The sequence below is a fragment of the Ziziphus jujuba genome, chromosome 11 (assembly GCF_031755915.1).
Source record: "Ziziphus jujuba cultivar Dongzao chromosome 11, ASM3175591v1".
Taxonomy (NCBI): Eukaryota; Viridiplantae; Streptophyta; class Magnoliopsida; order Rosales; family Rhamnaceae; genus Ziziphus; species Ziziphus jujuba.
The window spans coordinates 12,934,617-12,955,473 of NC_083389.1; the positions used below are offsets into that span (position 1 = coordinate 12,934,617).

At 31.5% G+C, this 20,857-nt stretch overlaps 3 protein-coding genes across 3 annotated transcripts; 2 read left to right on the forward strand and 1 right to left on the reverse strand.

Moving 5' to 3' along the window:
• Positions 1-430: 430 nt before the first annotated feature.
• Positions 431-3,901, reverse strand: LOC125418171 (glutamate receptor 2.7). Its single transcript, XM_048465179.2, has 5 exons — positions 3,528-3,901; positions 2,150-3,405; positions 1,746-2,058; positions 1,149-1,546; positions 431-1,044 (listed from the first exon to the last, which is right to left on the reverse strand). The coding sequence occupies exons 1-5, from the start codon at positions 3,802-3,804 to the stop codon at positions 637-639; spliced, it is 2,652 nt and encodes an 883-aa protein (XP_048321136.1). The 5' UTR covers positions 3,805-3,901; the 3' UTR covers positions 431-636.
• Positions 3,902-7,977: 4,076 nt separating this feature from the next.
• On the forward strand, positions 7,978-14,425 carry LOC107432477 (sodium/calcium exchanger NCL2). The gene is made up of 9 exons (XM_048465180.2): positions 7,978-8,635; positions 9,975-10,166; positions 11,607-11,788; positions 12,069-12,214; positions 12,552-12,816; positions 12,915-13,060; positions 13,192-13,480; positions 13,589-13,891; positions 14,043-14,425. Exons 1-9 carry the CDS (start codon positions 8,179-8,181, stop codon positions 14,289-14,291), a joined length of 2,229 nt encoding a protein of 742 aa, XP_048321137.2. The 5' UTR covers positions 7,978-8,178; the 3' UTR covers positions 14,292-14,425.
• A 1,940-nt stretch (positions 14,426-16,365) lies between these two features.
• LOC107432478 (L-type lectin-domain containing receptor kinase IX.1) lies at positions 16,366-18,868 on the forward strand. Its single transcript, XM_016043625.4, has one exon. It carries the CDS (start codon positions 16,497-16,499, stop codon positions 18,513-18,515), a length of 2,019 nt encoding a protein of 672 aa, XP_015899111.3. The 5' UTR covers positions 16,366-16,496; the 3' UTR covers positions 18,516-18,868.
• Positions 18,869-20,857: the final 1,989 nt, after the last annotated feature.

Sequence of the window (20,857 nt, forward strand, 5' to 3'; positions counted from 1 at the left end):
GCCGAAAAATAAGCTTCTTGGGCATCGTTCTTCAGATTGGTTTTGGCCAAATTGATATGGGGAAATTCCTTCCCATAAAGACACGAATCAAACGGCTCAAAAATGGCAGGAAATAGACCCTGGACGTGCGAGGAATTGGCGGGTCGAAACTACTGGTCTCGCCACCCGTTTGCAGTGAAACAGGGTCAAACCCGACCCGATATGAGAGGGAAGACAAAAAACGACCTGTCGTTTCATATTCTGCAGACGTCAGCGTGACGTCATCACGACATGTGAAATTTACTTTTTCTTATGGTTTATTTTAAATTTTTATTTATTTTTTTATTTTTAAATGAAATAAAAAGCAGGAAACAATGGTTCACATATCTATAAATACTGATGGTTTGAAAGCTTTGAACAAATTCTGCTAGCTTCTTTTGTAAATCATATATACCGTTTGAAATTTTCCGAAGAGCAGGCTTCTATAGCAGGTTCATTAGAACATTAACAAATTTGAGCTAAATATGAGTTAAATGCTACAACAATAAAATGTGTCAATAATTAAACATATCCTGCAGAGACACTACAAGAAATGGAAAAATTTCTAAGATTATATGCTTCAATTTGTCGCCAAAAATTTGGGCTTGATCTGTTTGTCTAAACTAAAGTATGTGCATGAGAATCAGATCCATTATCCACAGAATTCCTCCCACTCTCAGGAACATCACTCACTCTTCTGGAGAACCTTCCCTTTCCATATCCCCAGTATTTCATCACAACCATCATTAACCTCCACATCCAATTTTTTTGCTCAAACTTTGATTTATACAAAAGACACAAGTAAAACACCAGAGCAATGGTGGATATGGTTCCTGTGATTATGAACAGTAACCAAAAGCTATTGATGCTGAGACTTTTAGTACTTTCTTCACCTTCTTCATCCACGTCTTCACACTTCTCAGATGCAAGCATTTTTTCTTCTAACTCTAGAAGTTTCCCGCTTTCGCATACCTTTAGTAGTGCCTCATTTATACTGGGAAGCATTGGAGAACCCCTTGGAAATGCCTATACATTTCAATCAAAATATAGTTTATATATATTAATATATATAGATACATATGTATAATGTGTGTAGTTGGAATAATTGTAAGGAAAGATAATTTGCCTACATATCCAAAGCCTCCAACTTTATAGGTTGGTCCAGCTGTGACAAACCCTTTGCAGTGTTTTGCAAGGAATAGTTTGGCCAAAGGGACTTCAAGAAAAGCTGCTGCTATTTCTCTGCTTCTTAGGGCTTTAGCATGTTCTTCTGGTGTGGAGAAATTTTTTATGTTGTTGTCCTTGAATCCCAAGACTTCATTTAGATAACTTCGAACATAGGATCCCCTGGAATAACCGACCATAGCGTTGGTGCTACGCAGTATATCAACGTTGGCTATGGTGGGTTCGAGCCTTTGGACAGTGAGCATGCTGGTGAGGTTAGCCGTGTATGTCTGTGTGATGACCAGTGCCACAAATAGCCACACTACCATTGTCATCCGAGACAAGTTGCTGTGTAATTTATCCCCTTTAATATGTTCAATTAAAATATATATATATATATATCAAAGACACATAATTATAATCAAATTCCCCCTGAAGAGTTTGAGTGCAAAATCATATATCTATACATATATATATATATATATATATATATATATATATATATATATATATATATATATATATATATATATATATATATATATATATCATTATCATCTTACCATGTAAGGAGAAAAGAGTGGAGAAGGCCAACCAAATCAAAGTTCCAATTTGGTTAATCATGGAGCCTTTGAGTTCAGGGCAATGGTTTCTCTCTATAAACCAGACCACAAAGCCATTGTAAACGTTGACAAGTACTATGAAAACCCACATGGATGTTGTGAAAGGCTTCATGAACAACCAAGCTCTATTACGCGTTTCTTGTCGAACGGGGACAACCATCATCAATCCAGGTTCTGTGTACGCTTGTGTGAATTCTGCATGTTTCTGTCTCTTGGCCAGAATAGCTACATCACCAACTACAGCATCAAAATTCTAAAACAAAAACACAGGTACAATTCAATGAGTAAAAGTTTGTATCATTTAATTTTGTGTTTTTCATCTAATTAAGAAGTAGATCTCTTACCTTGAGATGTATTTGCTCCACTAAAGAATCATATGTGCCATCGTTGTAGGGGATGAATTCGTAAGGAAAATTGTATGGTAGTTTCTTCAAAGTCTCTTTGAAGACCTCTATTGAAAGTCCACTGAAAGAAAAGTTATTTCCCAATTGATTATCTTGCTCTACTTTCACAAGCTTTTGGAAAGTTGATAGGTTTGGGACACCAATCCTCAATGGCTTTGAATTTGTTGGAGTCCAACATTTTGGAGTAGAAGTAGGTGCACCTGGCCAAAATACTTGCCCCAAATCTCCCATGGAAGAGCAGTTCTTAGCATTTTCACCTAAACTCACAGAGAAACCTGATTTTTCAGACCAGAAACCAAGTTCTCTATAACTCTTTCCCATCACATTGATGATTTGGAAAATGTCTGCTGGAGGTAATTTTTGGTTAGTACTAAATTCAACCTTCCCTGTTAAGCCCTGAAATTTGCTTTGCAAAATGTTTTCTAACAAATTTTGACCCCCTAATTTGCTGCTTTTCTTCATTGCATAAGCTACCGTCATTGCAGCATCATAAGCCTGCACTGCAAAAATACCAGGCTCATAGTTGTCCTCTTCGGGATGTTCTAAGCGAAATCTTTTACGAAATCTGTTATCAAAATAACGAAAAGGGTCAGAATCTTCGGAAATGTATCGCTTAACTCCGAGAACTCCTTGCATGGAGGAAATGATGGAGGAATTGAATGAATGAACAAGGCTTGTAAAAGGATCAGTAGCGATCCATACATAGCCATTTTCCATCATATTCATTCCTTTTGCCTTTTCAAATAGGCTCACTCCCAACGAAGAGGACAAATGAACAACAAAAACTCTGGTTTGGTTTCCTTTTAGCCTTTCAAGCTCTTCAGACAGCAAAGAAGAGGATACAAAAGGTGGGAGTGGTAGAAAATGAGTAATCTCTGCACCTACTTCTTTCAGGGCATAAGATAGTTGAGGTAAAACTTTACTTGCAGAAGAGTCTCCTTCTTCGTAAATTACAGTGACCTGAAACCATTCCCATGATTTAACTATAGCAGCTATGGCTTTCATCTGGTTTGATTGGTCAGGTGAAGCTTGAACAAGAAATGGCCAAATTTCATTCGCCCATTTGGGAGTATCTTCAGCAAAAGAAAGAACAGGGACATGATTCTCGCTCCCAACCTTGGCTACTAATGACGTTTCTTCCCATGTCTGCGGTCCTAGAATCGCTTTCACTTGCTGCTTACTTATAAGATCTCTAGCTGCAATATTGATCAATTAAAATGTTACCCAAATTACCAAAATCCCCAAAAAAAAAAAAAAAAAAAAAAAAAAAAAAAAAAAAAAACAAATTAAAAATAATCCTAGAAGGACAATAAATTACCTGCCAGAGCTGCCTGCAGGGGATCCCCATAGGAGTTAATGATATGGAGAATCAAGGTTTGATTTGTGTTGGAATTGAAATCCTCAATGGCCATTTTCATGGCTACCTTCTCTTCTTTGCAGGCTCGGCTAGTATTATCAACAATGGCACCTAATATGCCTACAACACCCCCATCCTTCATTGTTTCACTACCAATTTTATGATCAGCAGCTGTGAAGTTTTCGGTAGATATCAGAACCAAGATCAAGAAGAGGTAGAGAGGGAAAAGTCTGTACATTTTGTGCTTAGTATTGTCTGTGTCTTTCTCTTTCTCTATCTCCTTATGATGGACAAAAATATTGTCCCATAGCCATGTTTCTCTGCTCCTGTTTATAGTCATGCATGCATGAGAAAGTAACTAGTACACGTCTTGTTTTCAGTCAACATAGAAATAATGTTCTATTTTTTTTGGCATTTAGCTAGTTAGATATCAATTAATTGACTAAAGAGTCAAACATTCTAGATAGTATAAATGGTGCAAATGCCACTGCAATTTCCTCGTGCATTCATGAAACTTTCCAAGGTGATCGAGGAGTAAATATTGTTAAAAGAGTTTGTATGAATAAGCTAGCTGGCATATGCTGACCAAATCATTGGTTTTGTTAATCATAAAGACAACTATCTAACTAAACCACATGGTATATGGCTAATTAGTAGTCAAACGTATAATTTTATATATATTCATTGCATACCGTAAGTACCATATACAAAATTGGTTGGTTTTTTAAGGATCCTTGACTTGAAAATTCATTTATACATATATATAGATATATATATATATATATATATATATATAATTTACTTATAAAGAGAACCTGTCCACTTCATATATGAGCATTCGATTATTAATTTTTTTTCTTTTTATTTTATTTAATTTTCATAAATTTTAGTACGTACACTTGAATAGCACTTGATAATTATTAAAAAAAAAAAATTATAGTTGGGTATTTACAATATCAAATGAACAGGCTCTTTCCATATAGTAGAATTATCTAAATATATATAAATTTTATTGTAGAAGGGACTAGATTTTTTCTATAAAATGAGAACCTAACTTTAAACATAATTTTGAAAGAATCAATTTTATATACAGTGCGGAGAAGTATATATAAAAATTAGAGGCATCAAAGTATGGACAAGTTAAAAAAAAATTAAAGGCATCGAAGTATGGGAAAGTTAAAGGTTGGCCTGTTCTAACATTTGAATTTTGTAAAATTAGAATTGGTCTTCGACTGATGAATTTCCCTTGACATAAGAATCGTCCCCGTATTCTTGAGTAACATTCCTCTCTGACAATTAGATTGGCATAAGAATCTTTGACTGATGACTTGGTAAAATTTTTGATTTCTTTTTAAACCGAGTCATGAGTCATGGCGTTCTAGTGCTTTCCTGTGAAGGATACTGAATTGACCTTGACTTTTGGAACCGTTTATATATATATATATCAATAACCTGTATTTAACTTATAGAAGTCAATTATTATAGTACTTCTTATAAGATCATTTTAGAAAGACAAAAATAACTTTTATGAATTAAACAATGTATGAGGTCGGTTTTCTAAGACAAATTTTATTAAATTGATGAAATAGACTCACTAAGAATTTAATTAATCAAATTTGATTATATTGATTTAATGTTATATCATTTCGGATTAATTTTTCAAAAAATAATAGATTGAATATATCGATTAATTGGAATATATTTTAAAAAGGTGTTGATTAATACCCTAACTTTAGATACCAAAAAATTTATAACCTTAAACATCAGCAAAATTATAGCCAAGGTACAATAATGCTCCCATATAATCTTTGACTGAGTTGCTATTTCCTAAACACAAACGGTATACTTGACTCAGTCGAAACCTCAATTCAATTTTCTCCCAAACAAAAAAATAGCTAGAATCTGCTATACTATTTGTGTTTGGCCATGTAAATTATATGATTTTAGACGCACAAACACAGTTTTCTTGCACGTGGCCAAAGAGAGTATTCAGTTTCTATCGTTTGGTTTTTTGTTTTGTTTTGTTTTGTTTTTATTTTTATTTTTTATAAGAATATATAAAAATACAATATTGAAACTTTTCAGATGTCATTGGACAACCCTGTTCTTGATTAAGGTTATCTAAACATTATGTTCTGTCCTTTAGGTTTTTTTTTCTTTTTTTGGTAATTGTGTTTTAGATGTTTTATATGTCCGAAGATTTGATACCTCATAATACAGAGTAAGGCACATATATATATATATATATATACATACACATATAAATCTGTTTGCAATTTTGATCTCCATGTTGTTGTGATCAAAATATGGGTAGTCATTTTGATCGATTTGAACTTTTCTTATATTTGAATTAGTTGGTGCATGTTTTTCATCATTTTGTTATAGAGGAGTTGGCTATTGCACAGCTTATATATGCAAAGCAGAACTATGTTACAACATGTTATTTAAAAGAACAAAAATAACATTTTGGACAAAGAAACATTCTCTTGCTGCTGATGTTTTAATTCCGACTGCTTTCAGAAATGTTATGGACATGTTGATGCTGAAGCTCTTGTTTCAAGTTGCTTTCAAAAACACCATCATTCTGTTGTTGCTGATGCTCTTGATTCTGCAATGTCCAAGACTAATGAATGTAAAAAAACTAAAAATTAATTGGAATTAGTAGTAAACTCAATTTACTGGCTCTCCTTGTTTTTATTCTTTCAAAATAAGAAAAACTTTTAATAAGAAAAAAAGCTTAATACATTATTTTTAGAACTTTAACCAATATTCAGAATTCACAATTTTTGTTTTATCCGTTTAGAATTTGAAAGAATATGAAAAAAATCTCATACTATGTGAACAATGAAAAACTCTATTTGTTTCCCTATAATCAAAACAAACGCCAAAACACCTAAAAGATCATTAGCAAAAATTTAACGTCAAGGCTCTCCTTGACCCGTTAACTTTTTGGTCTTTTCTTTTCTTTGTTTTTAATATGTTTCTACTTCCTTCGTTTGCCTCTTAATGGTAGTTTGTAATTCTCATTGATAATTTGGGCAGTGTATTGGCCCATTTGGTAATTTGGTAGTTTTTTTTTTTTTTTTTTAACTTCTTAATAGTTATCCTATTTCAATCTAAATTTTAAATATTCAACCTTCTCTGTTCCTAAACTCACCCTATATATTCGGCTACAATTAATTTCATCAGTTAAGGAGACTCGGCTTTTTACCTCGAAACTTAACTATTTAAACTAACTTTTTTGGACCACGAATGTATAGAAGATGCATATTCTGATATTCAATCTTTATTTTACACAAAAGGTTTATCAAAAATTTGTTTTCCAGAAGAATTCTATGTAAATAATAAGAATAAAACTCAGTTTCACCATATATTAGCAGCTTCATAATTATTCCGTACTCTAATTAGATGTTAGTGGCCATTGAATATTGGGTAGCAATTAATATATACAAACACACACACACACACACACATATATATATATATATGACTCTTATTAATTCTCAAGTAAAAAGACAGTACTAGCCTTATCCCCAAAGCATCAAGCGACGACACACAAAAGAAATGTGTTTTGATCCCCACCACCAATTAATTAATTAACTAAATCAAATTCAAATCAAACCTATGAAATATGAGTGATGGAAGAAAAAATAATATTAAAAAGTTCTACAAGTAAACTGTTGGAAAATCAGAACAAAACAAACACAACACAACTTATCAAGGTTCGGCCAAGATGACCTACGTCCTCGTTGCTCCGGTGAGAGCTTCTGGTCTCTTATTGATCTTGCAGTAGTTACACAAACTATCACCTCTTGTATACAAACAGGTTTTCACATAGAAAACACACTCACAAACCCGAAGCCCCTTTCTACACCCTTTCAACCTTTTACAATCACTCAATCTCACTTAGAAATGTTTTCTCACTCAGAAAAGAATACAATTGAAGAAAAGGTAAACAAGAATCTTGGAGCTCCTCTCTCGTTCACAAGCTTGAAGAAAGACTGTTATTTCTGTTATATCTGTTACTACACTCGAAGAGAAAGAGTTCTGTGCATATATATTACACACCAGCTTCAAAACGACGTCGTCCAACTTATTATGAAGACTCACTCAGATTAAGACACGTAGCTTGCCGTTATTCTGTTACAGTATACTGGAAATGACTGCTTTGCCCTTCTTTATTTTCAAGTAAATGAAACGATGCGTTTTGCTCTTCTGAGACTTATCCATTGAATTAGCTCGAGTCACCAGATCTTTGCAAGATGAATTTGTGGATTAAATCTTCACATAAACTCGATTAGTATATCTATCTATATATATATATATATATATTAAGACTTGTCTAGTTGTTATTATTATTAATTTTTTTCAAATATGAGATTCGAATAGACTCTCACCTAATCCATATGAAATTATAAATTAACAAGCAAAGATTCATAGACTTGAATAGTGTTCAATTAAAGGAAAATATTAATAATTAGTTTCCTTAACTTTACTACCAACCTATTGAATAAATCAAGCTAGATATATACATATATAATATTAAAATGGCCTCCATCGTCATTCTCTTCTTGCTAATGATCAAACAACTACACAGGCTATCGAAGAAGGTATGAAGAAGAGCATAACAAAAACACCATGTTTTATTTTTCTCCTTCTGCTGCTTGTACCACTAGCAATAAACATCCACAAGGTTAGAGGAGCCCGTGGCCTACCAAATGACTTTTGGTCCAATGATTCCTACTTGGTTTCGGATGGTATCGACGACGTTGACTATGAAGATGATATGGGACTCAACCAAGCCTCCTCCTCCTCCTCCTTCCTCGTGCTTCCGAAAGGGTCCGAATCGGAAGAGGAGGAGTGCGAGCAAATGTATGGATTTTTGCCATGCTCGAACAGCATATTTGGGCATGTATTTCTGATAGTGGTGTATGAATACCTGCTGTTCCATGGAGAGTCATATGTGGCCGCTGGGGGGGAGAATATTTTCAAGATTCTTGGTCCTGGTGTTTTTGGGGCTAGTGCGTTCCATGTCCTCGGTGCTCTTCCTGAGTCTTTGATTCTTCTCGGTATGCTTAATTTGCTATTAATTTCTTTGCTTAACTTTATCATACATATCATATAGAAATTATTGATTTCCATTATATATATATATATATATATTTGATCCTTCTTTATAAAACTTATGCTGAAAACCTGGCCTGCTTGTTAAATGCTAGCTAATGGGTTTTAATCTAGCTAATTAAACCTGCTTCCAATAATCCCAATCTTAACCAAATTGAGTGTCCCACAAGATGACTAAAATTACCACCCAAAAAAAAACAAAGTATTTAAATTAAAGCAGTTGCTAATTGATGTCTTCAAAAAAGAGTCAGTTTACTTTAATATAAATGTCCATGTTTTAAGTTTGATTTAAATCAAAAGCTGCAAGAAATGCTATAAATACTACTGTTGTTAATTTGGCTACAAAATTAACTTAATTCCCAAAAAGTTGATTAATTACTTTCATGATATTTTATTTTGTGTATATATAAAGATAGATATAAAACCAATTAAGATGCCTGTGTTAATTAATAACAATTGTATATATTTTGAATTTATATGTCATGGAGTCTTTTAATTGTTGATCAATAGTCTATAAAGGAGGCGTAGCCTCTATTAGACGCGATGGAAAATTTCCCATGTGGAAAAAACCTATACTTAATTACATCCATCATTTCCATGGACCATGGCAAAAAGTCGTACATTTTGTTTGCTTGAAAGAGTCTAAACACGCAACAAATTAACCAATATTTTTCTTTTGTGTATATATATATATATATATATATATATTTCAATTTTCATTATTATGACCATTGAATTCTAACTTGAACTCGATCGGATAATCTCTCCATCTTGTCTAATTTGCTTATCGATTAATTTTACATATATGACTAGTTGGTTTTGCCTTGTAGGTTTAGCCACAAGTAACCATTATATGACTAGTGATTATTTTAATTATCAGATGATCGAATAACAGAAAACAAGTACAAATCTATGAGGTAATTAAAACGGGTTCTTTCATCCTAATTTAGCACTTCTATATGTTTAAATAATCTCATAAATTAATGAACAATTCTATCAGAATTGGCTAATTAATGTTGTTTTTCTTTTATTAATCTCTTTTTAGGTTGATTTAACTTTAATATTATATTGCAATATATGTATACATATACCAATCTTATAAGGGCAAATGTTGTCCATATTACGGTGGACGTCTGACCACATCTAAATTCATATTGTCAAACGCTTACTATGATGTGGCAATATAGTTGTCCATATAATAGAAAAAATTTATATACATGTATAGTAAAGAGGAAAGTTATTGAACAAATTAATATACTTTATTAAAAATTTCACTTTTCACAGCTTCGGGGCTTCTAAACAAAAAAGAGATTGCAGAAGAATATGTGTTCACTGGGGTTGGTTTGTTGGCTGGATCATCAATTCTGGTCTTAACACTGCTTTGGGGAACTTGTGTTATTGCTGGCCGCCAAGACTTTTCAAATGTCTCCACAACAGCATTGACACCTTGGCAAAGACTCCTATCATTATTGACAAGTCATCTCTCTGACTCTCTCCTCGTTATTTCCATTTTGTTTTTGCATGGCCCTTTTTATTTTATTTTATTTTTTCATTTTCTAATTTTCCGATTTGTCGTTAATGTTGAAGAGTTGAACTTCAAATTGCATGCATATATATATATATATATATATATACCAGAATTTTTTATTATTATTGAAAATCAGTTGAAGACAACTCTAACTACTACAATATAATATATATAATATAATTGAAATTTTCAATTAATATATTATTAAAGTCGAAATTACAGCTGAAATTTCACTTCATTGGATAGTGATATACAGTAGTTCATATATGCTTAAAAGTTCAATTGTGTTTTCACTCCTCGATAGGGGTGTACCAAAAAAATCAACCAACTAATAAGTCGGCTAATCCAATTTGTTTGGATTGGTTTTTTCAATGTAATTGGATTGAATTGATTTTCAAAATTAAAGTTTGATTATCGTTCGATTTGATTCAATTTCTAAAATGAAAAACTGATTAAACCGATCCAAATCGAACTAATTAACCTTAAAAGATAATGAAATTATATGTATTTAAATTTTATATTACTATCTATGCATTTTATATTTGCTGTTATATTTGCTTAAAAATTGATGTATCATTATTATTAAGTTTTAACTTGTATTTTTTGTTTAAATATTTATATATTTTTATGTATTATTAATTTTTTTTATTTCTTTTTTCTTTTAAACAATCTATCTATAAAATGAAAAATATATATTTTATATAATAAAAAAAGCCCAAATTGTTGTCCAAAATTTAAAACAAAAAGTCCAAAAGTTTTTTAAAAAAAAAAAACCCAAGCCCAAAATCAATAATCTAAACCAATCCAAACTTGGTTTGAATTAAATTTTATGTATGGATTGGTTTGGTTTCGATTGAAAAATTAAACTGACTAGTAAATGAGTTGGTTCAGTTTTTCACAAATTAAGTAGATTTGGACTGATAAACACCTCCACTCCCCAATGCTGAGAGAATACTAAATTTTTTTTATCTTATATTTTGAAAAGGCCTAATTTTTATTTATCTATTACATTCAAATTAGAAACTTGTTTTTTGGTCAACATATGTAATAGATTAATGTGCGACTCTTACCAAAATAATTGAGATTTCATCTAATATAGATGAAATTTTTCCACCAAAAAGAAAATAATATAATTGTGATTTTCAATAAAATTAATGTTTGATTAAATTTTTTTTAAAAAAAAATTGATGGGGTAATAATGCACCACTTTTTTTCTTTTTTTTTTGTTGGACAGTCATAAATTTCTATATATGTTTATAGAATACATTTGTAATTTCATCTTTTTTTTATAATTGAATTATTTCGAAGCCATAATCTCATGGTTTAGATGTGGTGGATTTACCACTAAACCAACCTCAATTAATTTTGTCTTCTTTGAATATTAGCAGGTTGTGGTATTACTACGGATTTAGAGACTAGCTATACTGCAAGGATCATGGTTTTGTCAGTGATACCATTTATCATAATGCAAATCCCCAATATCTTCCAAATCTATTCTGTGGAACGCATTGCAATCTTGATTTCACTTGTTTTTTCACTTGTTTTTCTTTTCCTCTTCTTTTGCTATCAGGTATTCTCCAATTTCTTCACATTCATGCATAACGTTCGTAGCTCTTCTTGCTTTAGAAAAACAAATGCTTAGATGGGCCGTAAAGATTGGTGTATTGGGCTCAAAGTCCGACATTGTATTGTAGTCAAAATTAACAAAATTATTTTGGAAATCAAACTGGTCAATATTTGAAATAAGCTGTTGTTATGTCAAAAAAACAAAACAAAAATGGAAAATTGATATTTGTTAATTTTTGAGTCCTGAAATTAACTCACATATTTGTGCTGATAAAAACAATCAGATATTCCAGCCATGGATTCAAAAAAGAAGTTTGGAATACGTGAAACATGGGCATTTGATGTTTAGAATCTTACAACATGTCCAAAAACGTGCTCTTGGAAGAGTCCTAACTAACACTGGAGCACCAAATGTGTCTGCCATTAGAAGGTAAGGCCTTAGGATATGATTTTCTTAATTTTAAATCACTTTGTTAGGCTGTGTTTACAGTTTCAGAACCTAATGAATTATAAAGGAATTAATTTACTAGTTTGTTTATTTATTAATTAAAAAAAAATTTGTCAGGAAATGGTAGACATTGCTTAGAAATGAGAACAAATCATTTATAGCTTGCTTGTCCATATAAGTTTTAAATATATATATATATATATATATATGTGTGTGTGTGTGTGTGTGTGTATTCATTTTAATTTTAGGGGCATAAAAGTTCTCTCATAATAGCTGGCTCATTAGCAATAAGAACATGGAAATGTGCATAATATTACAGGCTGTTCGAGGAAATAGATGAAGATCGTGACAATTTTATATGGACTTCGGAAGTAAAAGAACTGTTTCTTGAAATCAAATTTGAAACAGTAGAAGTGGATATGAATAAAGCTATAGCAGAGGTAATGACACAATTAGACCTTGATAGCGATCGAAAAATCGCTCAAGATGAATTTGTCAATGCCCTCACAAAATGGCTTTGTAAGATGGAGAGTTCTGAGGATAAGCAGTCTTACTCTGCAAGATCATTAAGTGACATACATCAGGTAATTAATTAGTACTTGTTTCAAATAATCTTTCTTTACTTTTTATTACATGATATTTGATTTGTTTTATGATCACTATTTGACTGTTTTGCATATAGGTCTTTCAACCTTGGATACAAAATAAAAGAAAAGAACGAGAAATCAAGAGGAATTTAATGTCAGAAATACAAAAATATGTTCAAAGCAATGCATTGGGAAGTCTATTAACAGAAGATGGAACTCCTGATATACGTAATATTAGAAGGTTAAATCGATCTTCAATGATATTGAGTTCGAATCCCTATTCAGAATTTAATTTTATGAGTTAGTTTAATGAACGTACATTTTAAATTTTCTTTTGACTGATTATCAATTTCTACACCAAACGATAAACAGGTTGTTTGAAAGAATAGACAAAGACAGAGATAATTTCATATCTCAAAATGAATTAAAAGAAGTTATTGCAAGTATGAAATTTGGTAATAAGATGGATGGTGAAGAAGCAGAGGAAGCAGTTAGAAAAATGATGGAAGAATTGGACACAAGTGGAGACCATTTGATCAACGAGGAAGAATTTGTGACTGGGTTTGCAAATTGGCTAAATACATTTTATAATAGTGACAATAAAACCACCAAACCTTCTCCGACTACCTCAAATCATGAGTCTCAAGAAGATATCTTCCAAGTAAGTAAACAAAAATTAAACATATATATCTTCATTTATGTTCTCTATTAAAACTTTAATTAATTAGATTGAAATGATAATAAATTTTAGTGTTAAGTATTTATGTAGAAAACTTGGGAGGAAATTGATAAGGTGGTGGATAATGAGGAGAAAAAGAATGGAGGAGTTGATAACTCTATTTGGGGTTGGTTGAAAGCTATAATGTACATTGTAGCTGGAATTTGCATGTTGGCGGTTTTAGCAGAACCTCTTATAGAAAGCGTTCAGAATTTCTCCAAAGCTGCTGGCATTAACTCCTTCTTCGTCTCCTTCGTGTTGGTGCCTTTGGCTACCAATGCTCGAGCCGCCACTTCTGCCATCACCGCTGCTACTCACAAAACTCCACGAACTACGTCTTTGACATTTTCTGAGGTCTCTCTTATTTCCAATCTCTGTATTCCTTTTTTTTTTTTTTTTTTTTTTTTGTTTGGTTGCATGGTTGACTTATAAAAGAAAAATAAAATATTTTAATAGAATTATATTTTACAATTTTATCTGATTCTATTCGAATATGTTAATGCAGATATATGGTGGAGTTTTCATGAACAACATCTTAGGATTTTCTGTGCTTTTGGGAATTATTTATGCTCGAGAGATGAGGTGGGAATACTCTGCTGAAGTATTGGTAGTTGTGTTTGTATGCATAGGAATGGGTCTCATTGCAAGCTTGCAGTCCTCCTTCCCTCTTTGGATATCATTCATGGCATATTTGTTTTATCCTTTCTCACTTCTATTGGTTTATGTTTTCAATAATGTTCTCAATTATACTTGATTAACGTCAATTTCCTGTTTGGAGATTAGTCATGTATTATGTTGATTCCACCGTGTGATTAATTGTGATTAAATTTATTGATTTCTGTAATGTTATATGCAATCAGTGACTAATTGTCAAGAATTAAAATCTACTACGCTATTAATTATTCCAAAAATAAAAGTCAATTTTTCTTCTTTTTTTTTTTGCAATATATAAATATATATAGTCAACACATATCGTCTAAATTATGTTAAACTGGAAATATTTGATGAACCAAACTAGATGCTCCCACTTCGATTAAATTGTCAATGGATTCTACATCAAAACCTCCAGTTGGTTTCTCGTTCTGTATCTATCAAAGACTTCCTCACCTTTCTCTTTAATTAACAATCTTAAATGTTATACGGTAACTCCTAATCGTAGAATTAGCTGCTTGTGCTTTTATTTGCCAAATAGCATCATATAGTTTTACGATTTAACAGTTGTTATGACAAAGACATAATAATAACTACAACAACAACAACAACAACATATGCTCTCCTAAGACATATATCTTAATTTTATTTTCAGTTTTCTTCAGTTGATGGTTTTTAAAGAAAAATAAATAAATAATAATTGATGTGGCAATTAAAAAATGCCTATGAAGAAACTTTGAAAACCAAAATCTTATTCAATAGAGAAAAAAAAAAGGTCAAAAAATTAGGCAATATATGCTTTAATTAGAGCGCTGGAAATGCCTTTCTTTTTTTTTAACCCTCCTGGGATCACGGCAGATTCAAAACTTTATTCCATAATTTTGGAACCGGCAAAGCCTAATCCGAATACAGATAACAATGGCTAGGAATGGACTTTTCCTATAAATAATAAATCCTAAATTGTTTTCTTGGGAAAAGTATTTGGAAACTTTGAGAGTAGTGGTGGACGACCCTAGGCTAGAGTCGTGTCAATGGCCTGCTATCCCCGACACACAAAAAACCCAAAAAAAAAAAAAAAAAAAAAAAAAAAAAAAAAGCAGGTTTAGTTGATTAGTCATTAAGTCAAATATTAAACTAACAATGTTCCCTTTCACCGGTCAATTTTGAGTAGCTAGATCCCTATATGCTTACCGGATAGCGCTCCAAATCCAAATTGACAAATTCAAGATTTGAAAAGGGCAAAGAAAAATATAGATAATTGGAATAAACTTTCAAAATTTGCTTGGACCATTTATATATATATATATATATATGATGAACTCTTTCTTGATTATTTTTAGTCCTCTTCCACTTAAAACTACAAATGTGCATAAATTTTCTTAAGAATATGTTTCTGAGAAACCTCAAAACTCTATTATCCTTCTATCTATATTTGTAAAGTCTTGTCTTATGCTTCACCACATATTAACTAAAATGGAAGGAAGAGATGAAAGAGAAAGCTCCAAGTTCGATTAATTTGTCAATGGATTCTTTATTAAAACCCCCCCTTTGATTTCTAGATCTGTCTTTATCATGGACTTCCTCACCTTTCTTTTTAGTTGACAATATTGAATATTATACATTAACTGGTCATAGCGCAGAATTAGCTGCATTTTTTTTTTATTTGCCAAATTATCAGCATATGATTTAACGAGTTGAAAGTTGTTAAGACAAAGAGAACATCTAAAATAATAATAACAATAAAATGCCTCGTGATAGATAAATACATGCATATATCCATTTTTTTTTTTTTTAAGTTTTCTTGTCTAATTATTTGGCTTCAGTTGATGGGTTTATTACTTTTATTCTAAAAAATAAATAACTAAATAAATACTAATTGATATGGCACTTTGCATGCCTAGAAAGAAACTCTGATAACCCAAAATCTTATTTAATAGGGGGATAAAATGTCAACAATTTAGGCTACAACAGCTAATCTCAAATTCTTTTCATGTGTGTTGTATATGGAAACTTCGAAGCAGTGGTGGACGACCCTATAGCTAGAGTCCTCTGCATGGACCATTTCACCACTCAATTTTGAGTAGTTAGAGATCCCTACGTATTTACTGGATAGCAGCACTCCAGAATCCAAAATTGACAAATTCAATATCTGATAAGGCAAAGAAAAAATATAATTGGAATAAACTTCCAAAATTTGCATGGACCTTTTATATATCATTGGTAATTTATAAACTCCCTATTGATCTCTAGGCCGTCCTCCAATATCATCCGGTAAAGTTACAAATTTGCATTAAGTTTTCTTCACAATATGGTTCTCAGAAACCTCAAAACTCAATTATCCATCGTCCTATATTTTTTCTCTTTGCTTTCCCATCTTCCTTTTCATCACTCGTTATCGTTCAACTTCTCTGGTTTTAAAAACACAGACAAGCTAGACTTCTCTGGTAATGCTTTCCCTGTAAATGAAGCTCTACCATTGACACATAACAATTGGAATAGCACAGGCCGAGTTGTTTATTCTGAAGAATTGCTTCTTCAAGACCCCATTTCAGGTAAATTTGCTGACTTTACCACTAAATTTTCCTTTAACATTTCAAGCCTCTCTGACCAAGATGGAGCAGAAGGTTTTGCTTTCTTTCTTCAAAAGAATGGTTCTCTTCTCCCAAGCAATGCTGAAGGTGGCTGCCTTGCACTCATCAGCAACTGTTCCGATTTCCAAACACCAAAGAACCCAATATTTGCCGTTGAATTCGATTCCTATAAGAATACGTGGGATGCAAGTGGTAACCATGTTGGTATCAATGTCAACTCCATTCAATCAACAAAATTAGTGGATTTGAGTGAAGTTTTGCTCGGCAAAACCAGAATCAATGTGACTATAAGTTATGATTCTCAAAAAGCCAAACTGAAGGTGTTTTTGGATTACCCTCCAAACCCAATCGTCCAAGCTAACGACACCATTTTCTTTGATATCAATCTAACAAAAATTCTGCCTCATCAAAGTGTCTCGGTTGGGTTCACTTCTTCAACAGCTGTTTTCAGATCAGCAGTCCATAACATATTTTCCTGGGAATTCGAATCCGAATTTGCACAAGATATTGGGTCAGGTAAAAAAGATGTCAATGTTGGACTGGTGATTGGTTGTGTAGCCGGTGGAATATTTGTCTCAGTTTGCGGGATTTTGTTCATATTGATTTTCCTGAAGAAGAGGAACAGAACAAAACAGACAGAGAAAGCAAAGACCGATCATAAAATTTCCATGGATCAAGAGCTCCAAAACGATGTGGGACCAAAAAGCTTCTCATACAACGAGCTGTTACAGGCAACAAGCAATTTCTCAAACGAAAGAAAGCTCGGTGAAGGTGGGTTCGGAGGAGTTTACAAAGGATTCTTAAACGACATGAACAGAACAACAATCGCAGTCAAAAGGGTATCAAAAAGATCCAACCAGGGAAGAAAATTATACATTTCGGAGGTCAAAATCATCAGCAGATTAAGACACAGAAACCTCGTGAAACTTCTGGGTTGGTGCCATGAACATGATGAGTTCCTTCAGGTTTACGAATTCATGCCCAATGGAAGCCTAGATTTCCACCTTTTCAAAGGAAGAAGCATGCTTTCTTGGGAAACAAGGTACAAAATAATCCTGGGTTTAGCTTCAGCGCTCTATTATCTCCATGAAGAATCCGAAGAATCCGTGGTTCACAGAGACATTAAAACAAGCAACGTAATGTTGGATTCAGACTTCAACACGAAGCTCGGTGATTTCGGATTGGCAAAACTGTTGGAAGAAGGGGCTGGACAATTGACGACGGAAAGAGCAGGGACATTGGGGTATATGGCACCCGAATATCTGAGAACAGGGAAAGCGAATAAAGGGTCCGATGTTTATAGCTTTGGGGTTGTGGCACTGGAAATCGCATGTGGGAGGAGATCCGTAGAGCCGAATTTCGAAGAGGATGAAATTTCTCTGGTCGAATGGGTTTGGGGATCTTATGGAAATGACAAGGTTTTGGAAACAGCGGATAAGAGATTGGGTTCGGAGCTCGAGACGAAAGAGATGGAGAGGCTGTTGATTGTTGGGTTGTGGTGTGCTCACCCGGATGCTAATCAGAGACCTTCTATCAGACAAGCTCTGCAGGTTCTGCATTTCGAAGCGCCATTGCCGAACCTTGCCAAGAAATTGCCTGTTCCTATTTTTCCTGTTTATTCCGATTCGGATGGTCGCGAAGCGTCGGGTTCTTCAGAGGGTGTGGGTTCGGGTTCCAAACCACTGCAGCATTCCGGTGAAGTCATGTCTTATGCCTCTTATAATGTTGGTCGTTAGAATAGTATCCTCCTTTTTTTTTCTTTTTTTCTTTTTTTTTGTAAGAAAATTAAATGTAATTTCATTATAAATCATTAATTTCATTGGAAAAAAAAAAAAAAAAAAAAAAAAAAAAAAAAAAAAAAACCCATATTTTGTTTTTTTTATGAAGCTGTATATTGACTCCGGATTCAAATTTATGAAAAATGTTTTCAAAGGAGCTTTTTTATATAGGCTTAGAATTTGTTGAAAAATGAATCTTTCTGTAGACTTTTCCCCCATTAACATTTTAGAGATTGCAATCCAATTTGTTTATATTTTTACTTGATGTTTTAGATACATAGACATTCAATTTTCTATGAAATAGCTAGGCAATTTTTATTAGCTCAGCAAATTTTTTTTTTTTTTGTTTTTTTGGGGGTAAAATCTACATTTTGTTGTTGATGTTTATGGCCTAACAACAGGATGAACTTTTAATTAATGGAGATTTGATACAGTATTTTCTTTTATAGTAGATTATCCACTAGTTGCTGAAATAAATCATATTTTTGATTGGTAGATATCGTCTAATGATAAAACTATTAGCTCAAATTAAGAGTTCAAATTTTGATAGGGTGAAATTTCTTATTTTCCTATTAAAATGAGTTTAACATTGTTTAGAAAATAACAAATTAATCATACTTTTAAATTATATTATAGTCGAGGGACCTATCCCATTCTGACCTTAAGTCTCAACTATTCAAATTATTGGTGTAAAAATGCCCAAATTATATTAATTAAATTAAATTGATAAAATAAAATAAAAACTACCCAAATTAATTCCTTTAAGAAAAATAAGAAGAAAAAATAAGCTACCTGAAATTAAAGTAGGAAAGAAAATTAATCTTTTTTTTTTTTCCAAGAAAAAGAATCTTTGAAAATAAAAAATTTACTACATAAGATCTATGGCCCTTATTAATTCGGTTTAAGCTGGTCAGTAAGTATAAATGACTATATATTAAAGATTTTAAAATATCCAACTTTTTAAATAATCATAAATTATATCTTATTAAAAAAAAAGCTGATTTTTTTTTTGAAAAAATAAATAAAATTTATTAGGTATTTTTTTTGTTTTCCCTATTGAAAGTGTTTGAAGTGGTTGTGGTGGGTGCATCTTTAATATAAACATTAATTGTCGTATATATATAATATAAAAATTAATATTGTATAGATCTAAATAGTATAAATTTATAATAAATTTTTAATGATAATGTAAAGAAAACTATTTATGATTATTAATTAATTATATATATTTTTATTAATTTTTTAAAAAATTAGTTTTTATGAAATTTCATAATAATATCTAAAGAGCCCTCAAAAATAGAAAATTATTATGATAGTGTTTACTATTATTATTTTTTTCCACAGCTTAATAAGACATTGAAAAAGACTCATTGAGAATGTTCTTTTTAGTGGCCATATAATTTTTAGACGAGGGAGGTGAACCTCTTGAAGATGGTTCTTTTACAATGTGCCCACGTGGAGTTGTTATGGGCTACAAGAAAATTGTACTTTGGGCCTGACTTTCAGGATCAGGAGCGTTTTTTAGTATGGGCCTTATGGCTTTGGTTTTTTGGGACAAAACCTTATAACTTTGTGTGCATAAGATTCAAGGCTTCTGAAAAGCAAGACAAAATAATAAAATGGTAATTTGTAAATACAATTTTTTTTTATTTGTAAATGCAAATTTAAAGTAGTATATTGACTATAATTTTCTAGATTTTTTCCCTTAAAAATAGCATAATTTTCTTCTGGAATATCATTACATTTTTTTTTTTTAACCAAAAGAGATACATACAGAGAGAGTTCTTGACTGTTTGATGGAGTTTTTTTTTTTTTCTGGTTAAAAATTCTATTTGAAGGTTAAAAGCTTTTTTGTTAAAAAATAAATATATTTGGTAAAAATTAACAAATTTTTGTTGATGAAAAAAATAATTTTTTTTAAAAACTGTTTTAGATAAGTCCAAATTTTATACTTTTTAAAAAAAAAATTAATTTATATAAAAACTCAATAAGCATTAATGAGCATTTAATACAGTTTTTTTAGCTTATATGGAAACTCATTAAATATTTAATATATTTTTTTTTTTACAGTCAAATATTTATTTACTTTTTAATAAAAAAAATTTTTCAAAAAAATCTATTATACAAAACTCTACAAACTAAAATTTTATTTTTTTTATAATAAAATCTCTAATAAAATTGACATCTAAATCTTCCTTTAAAAACTTTTAAACTAATAAAAATTAAAAAATAATTTATTATTAATTTAATAATATATTAAAAATTTATTTGAAAAAATAAACCTATAAAAATCTAATAAA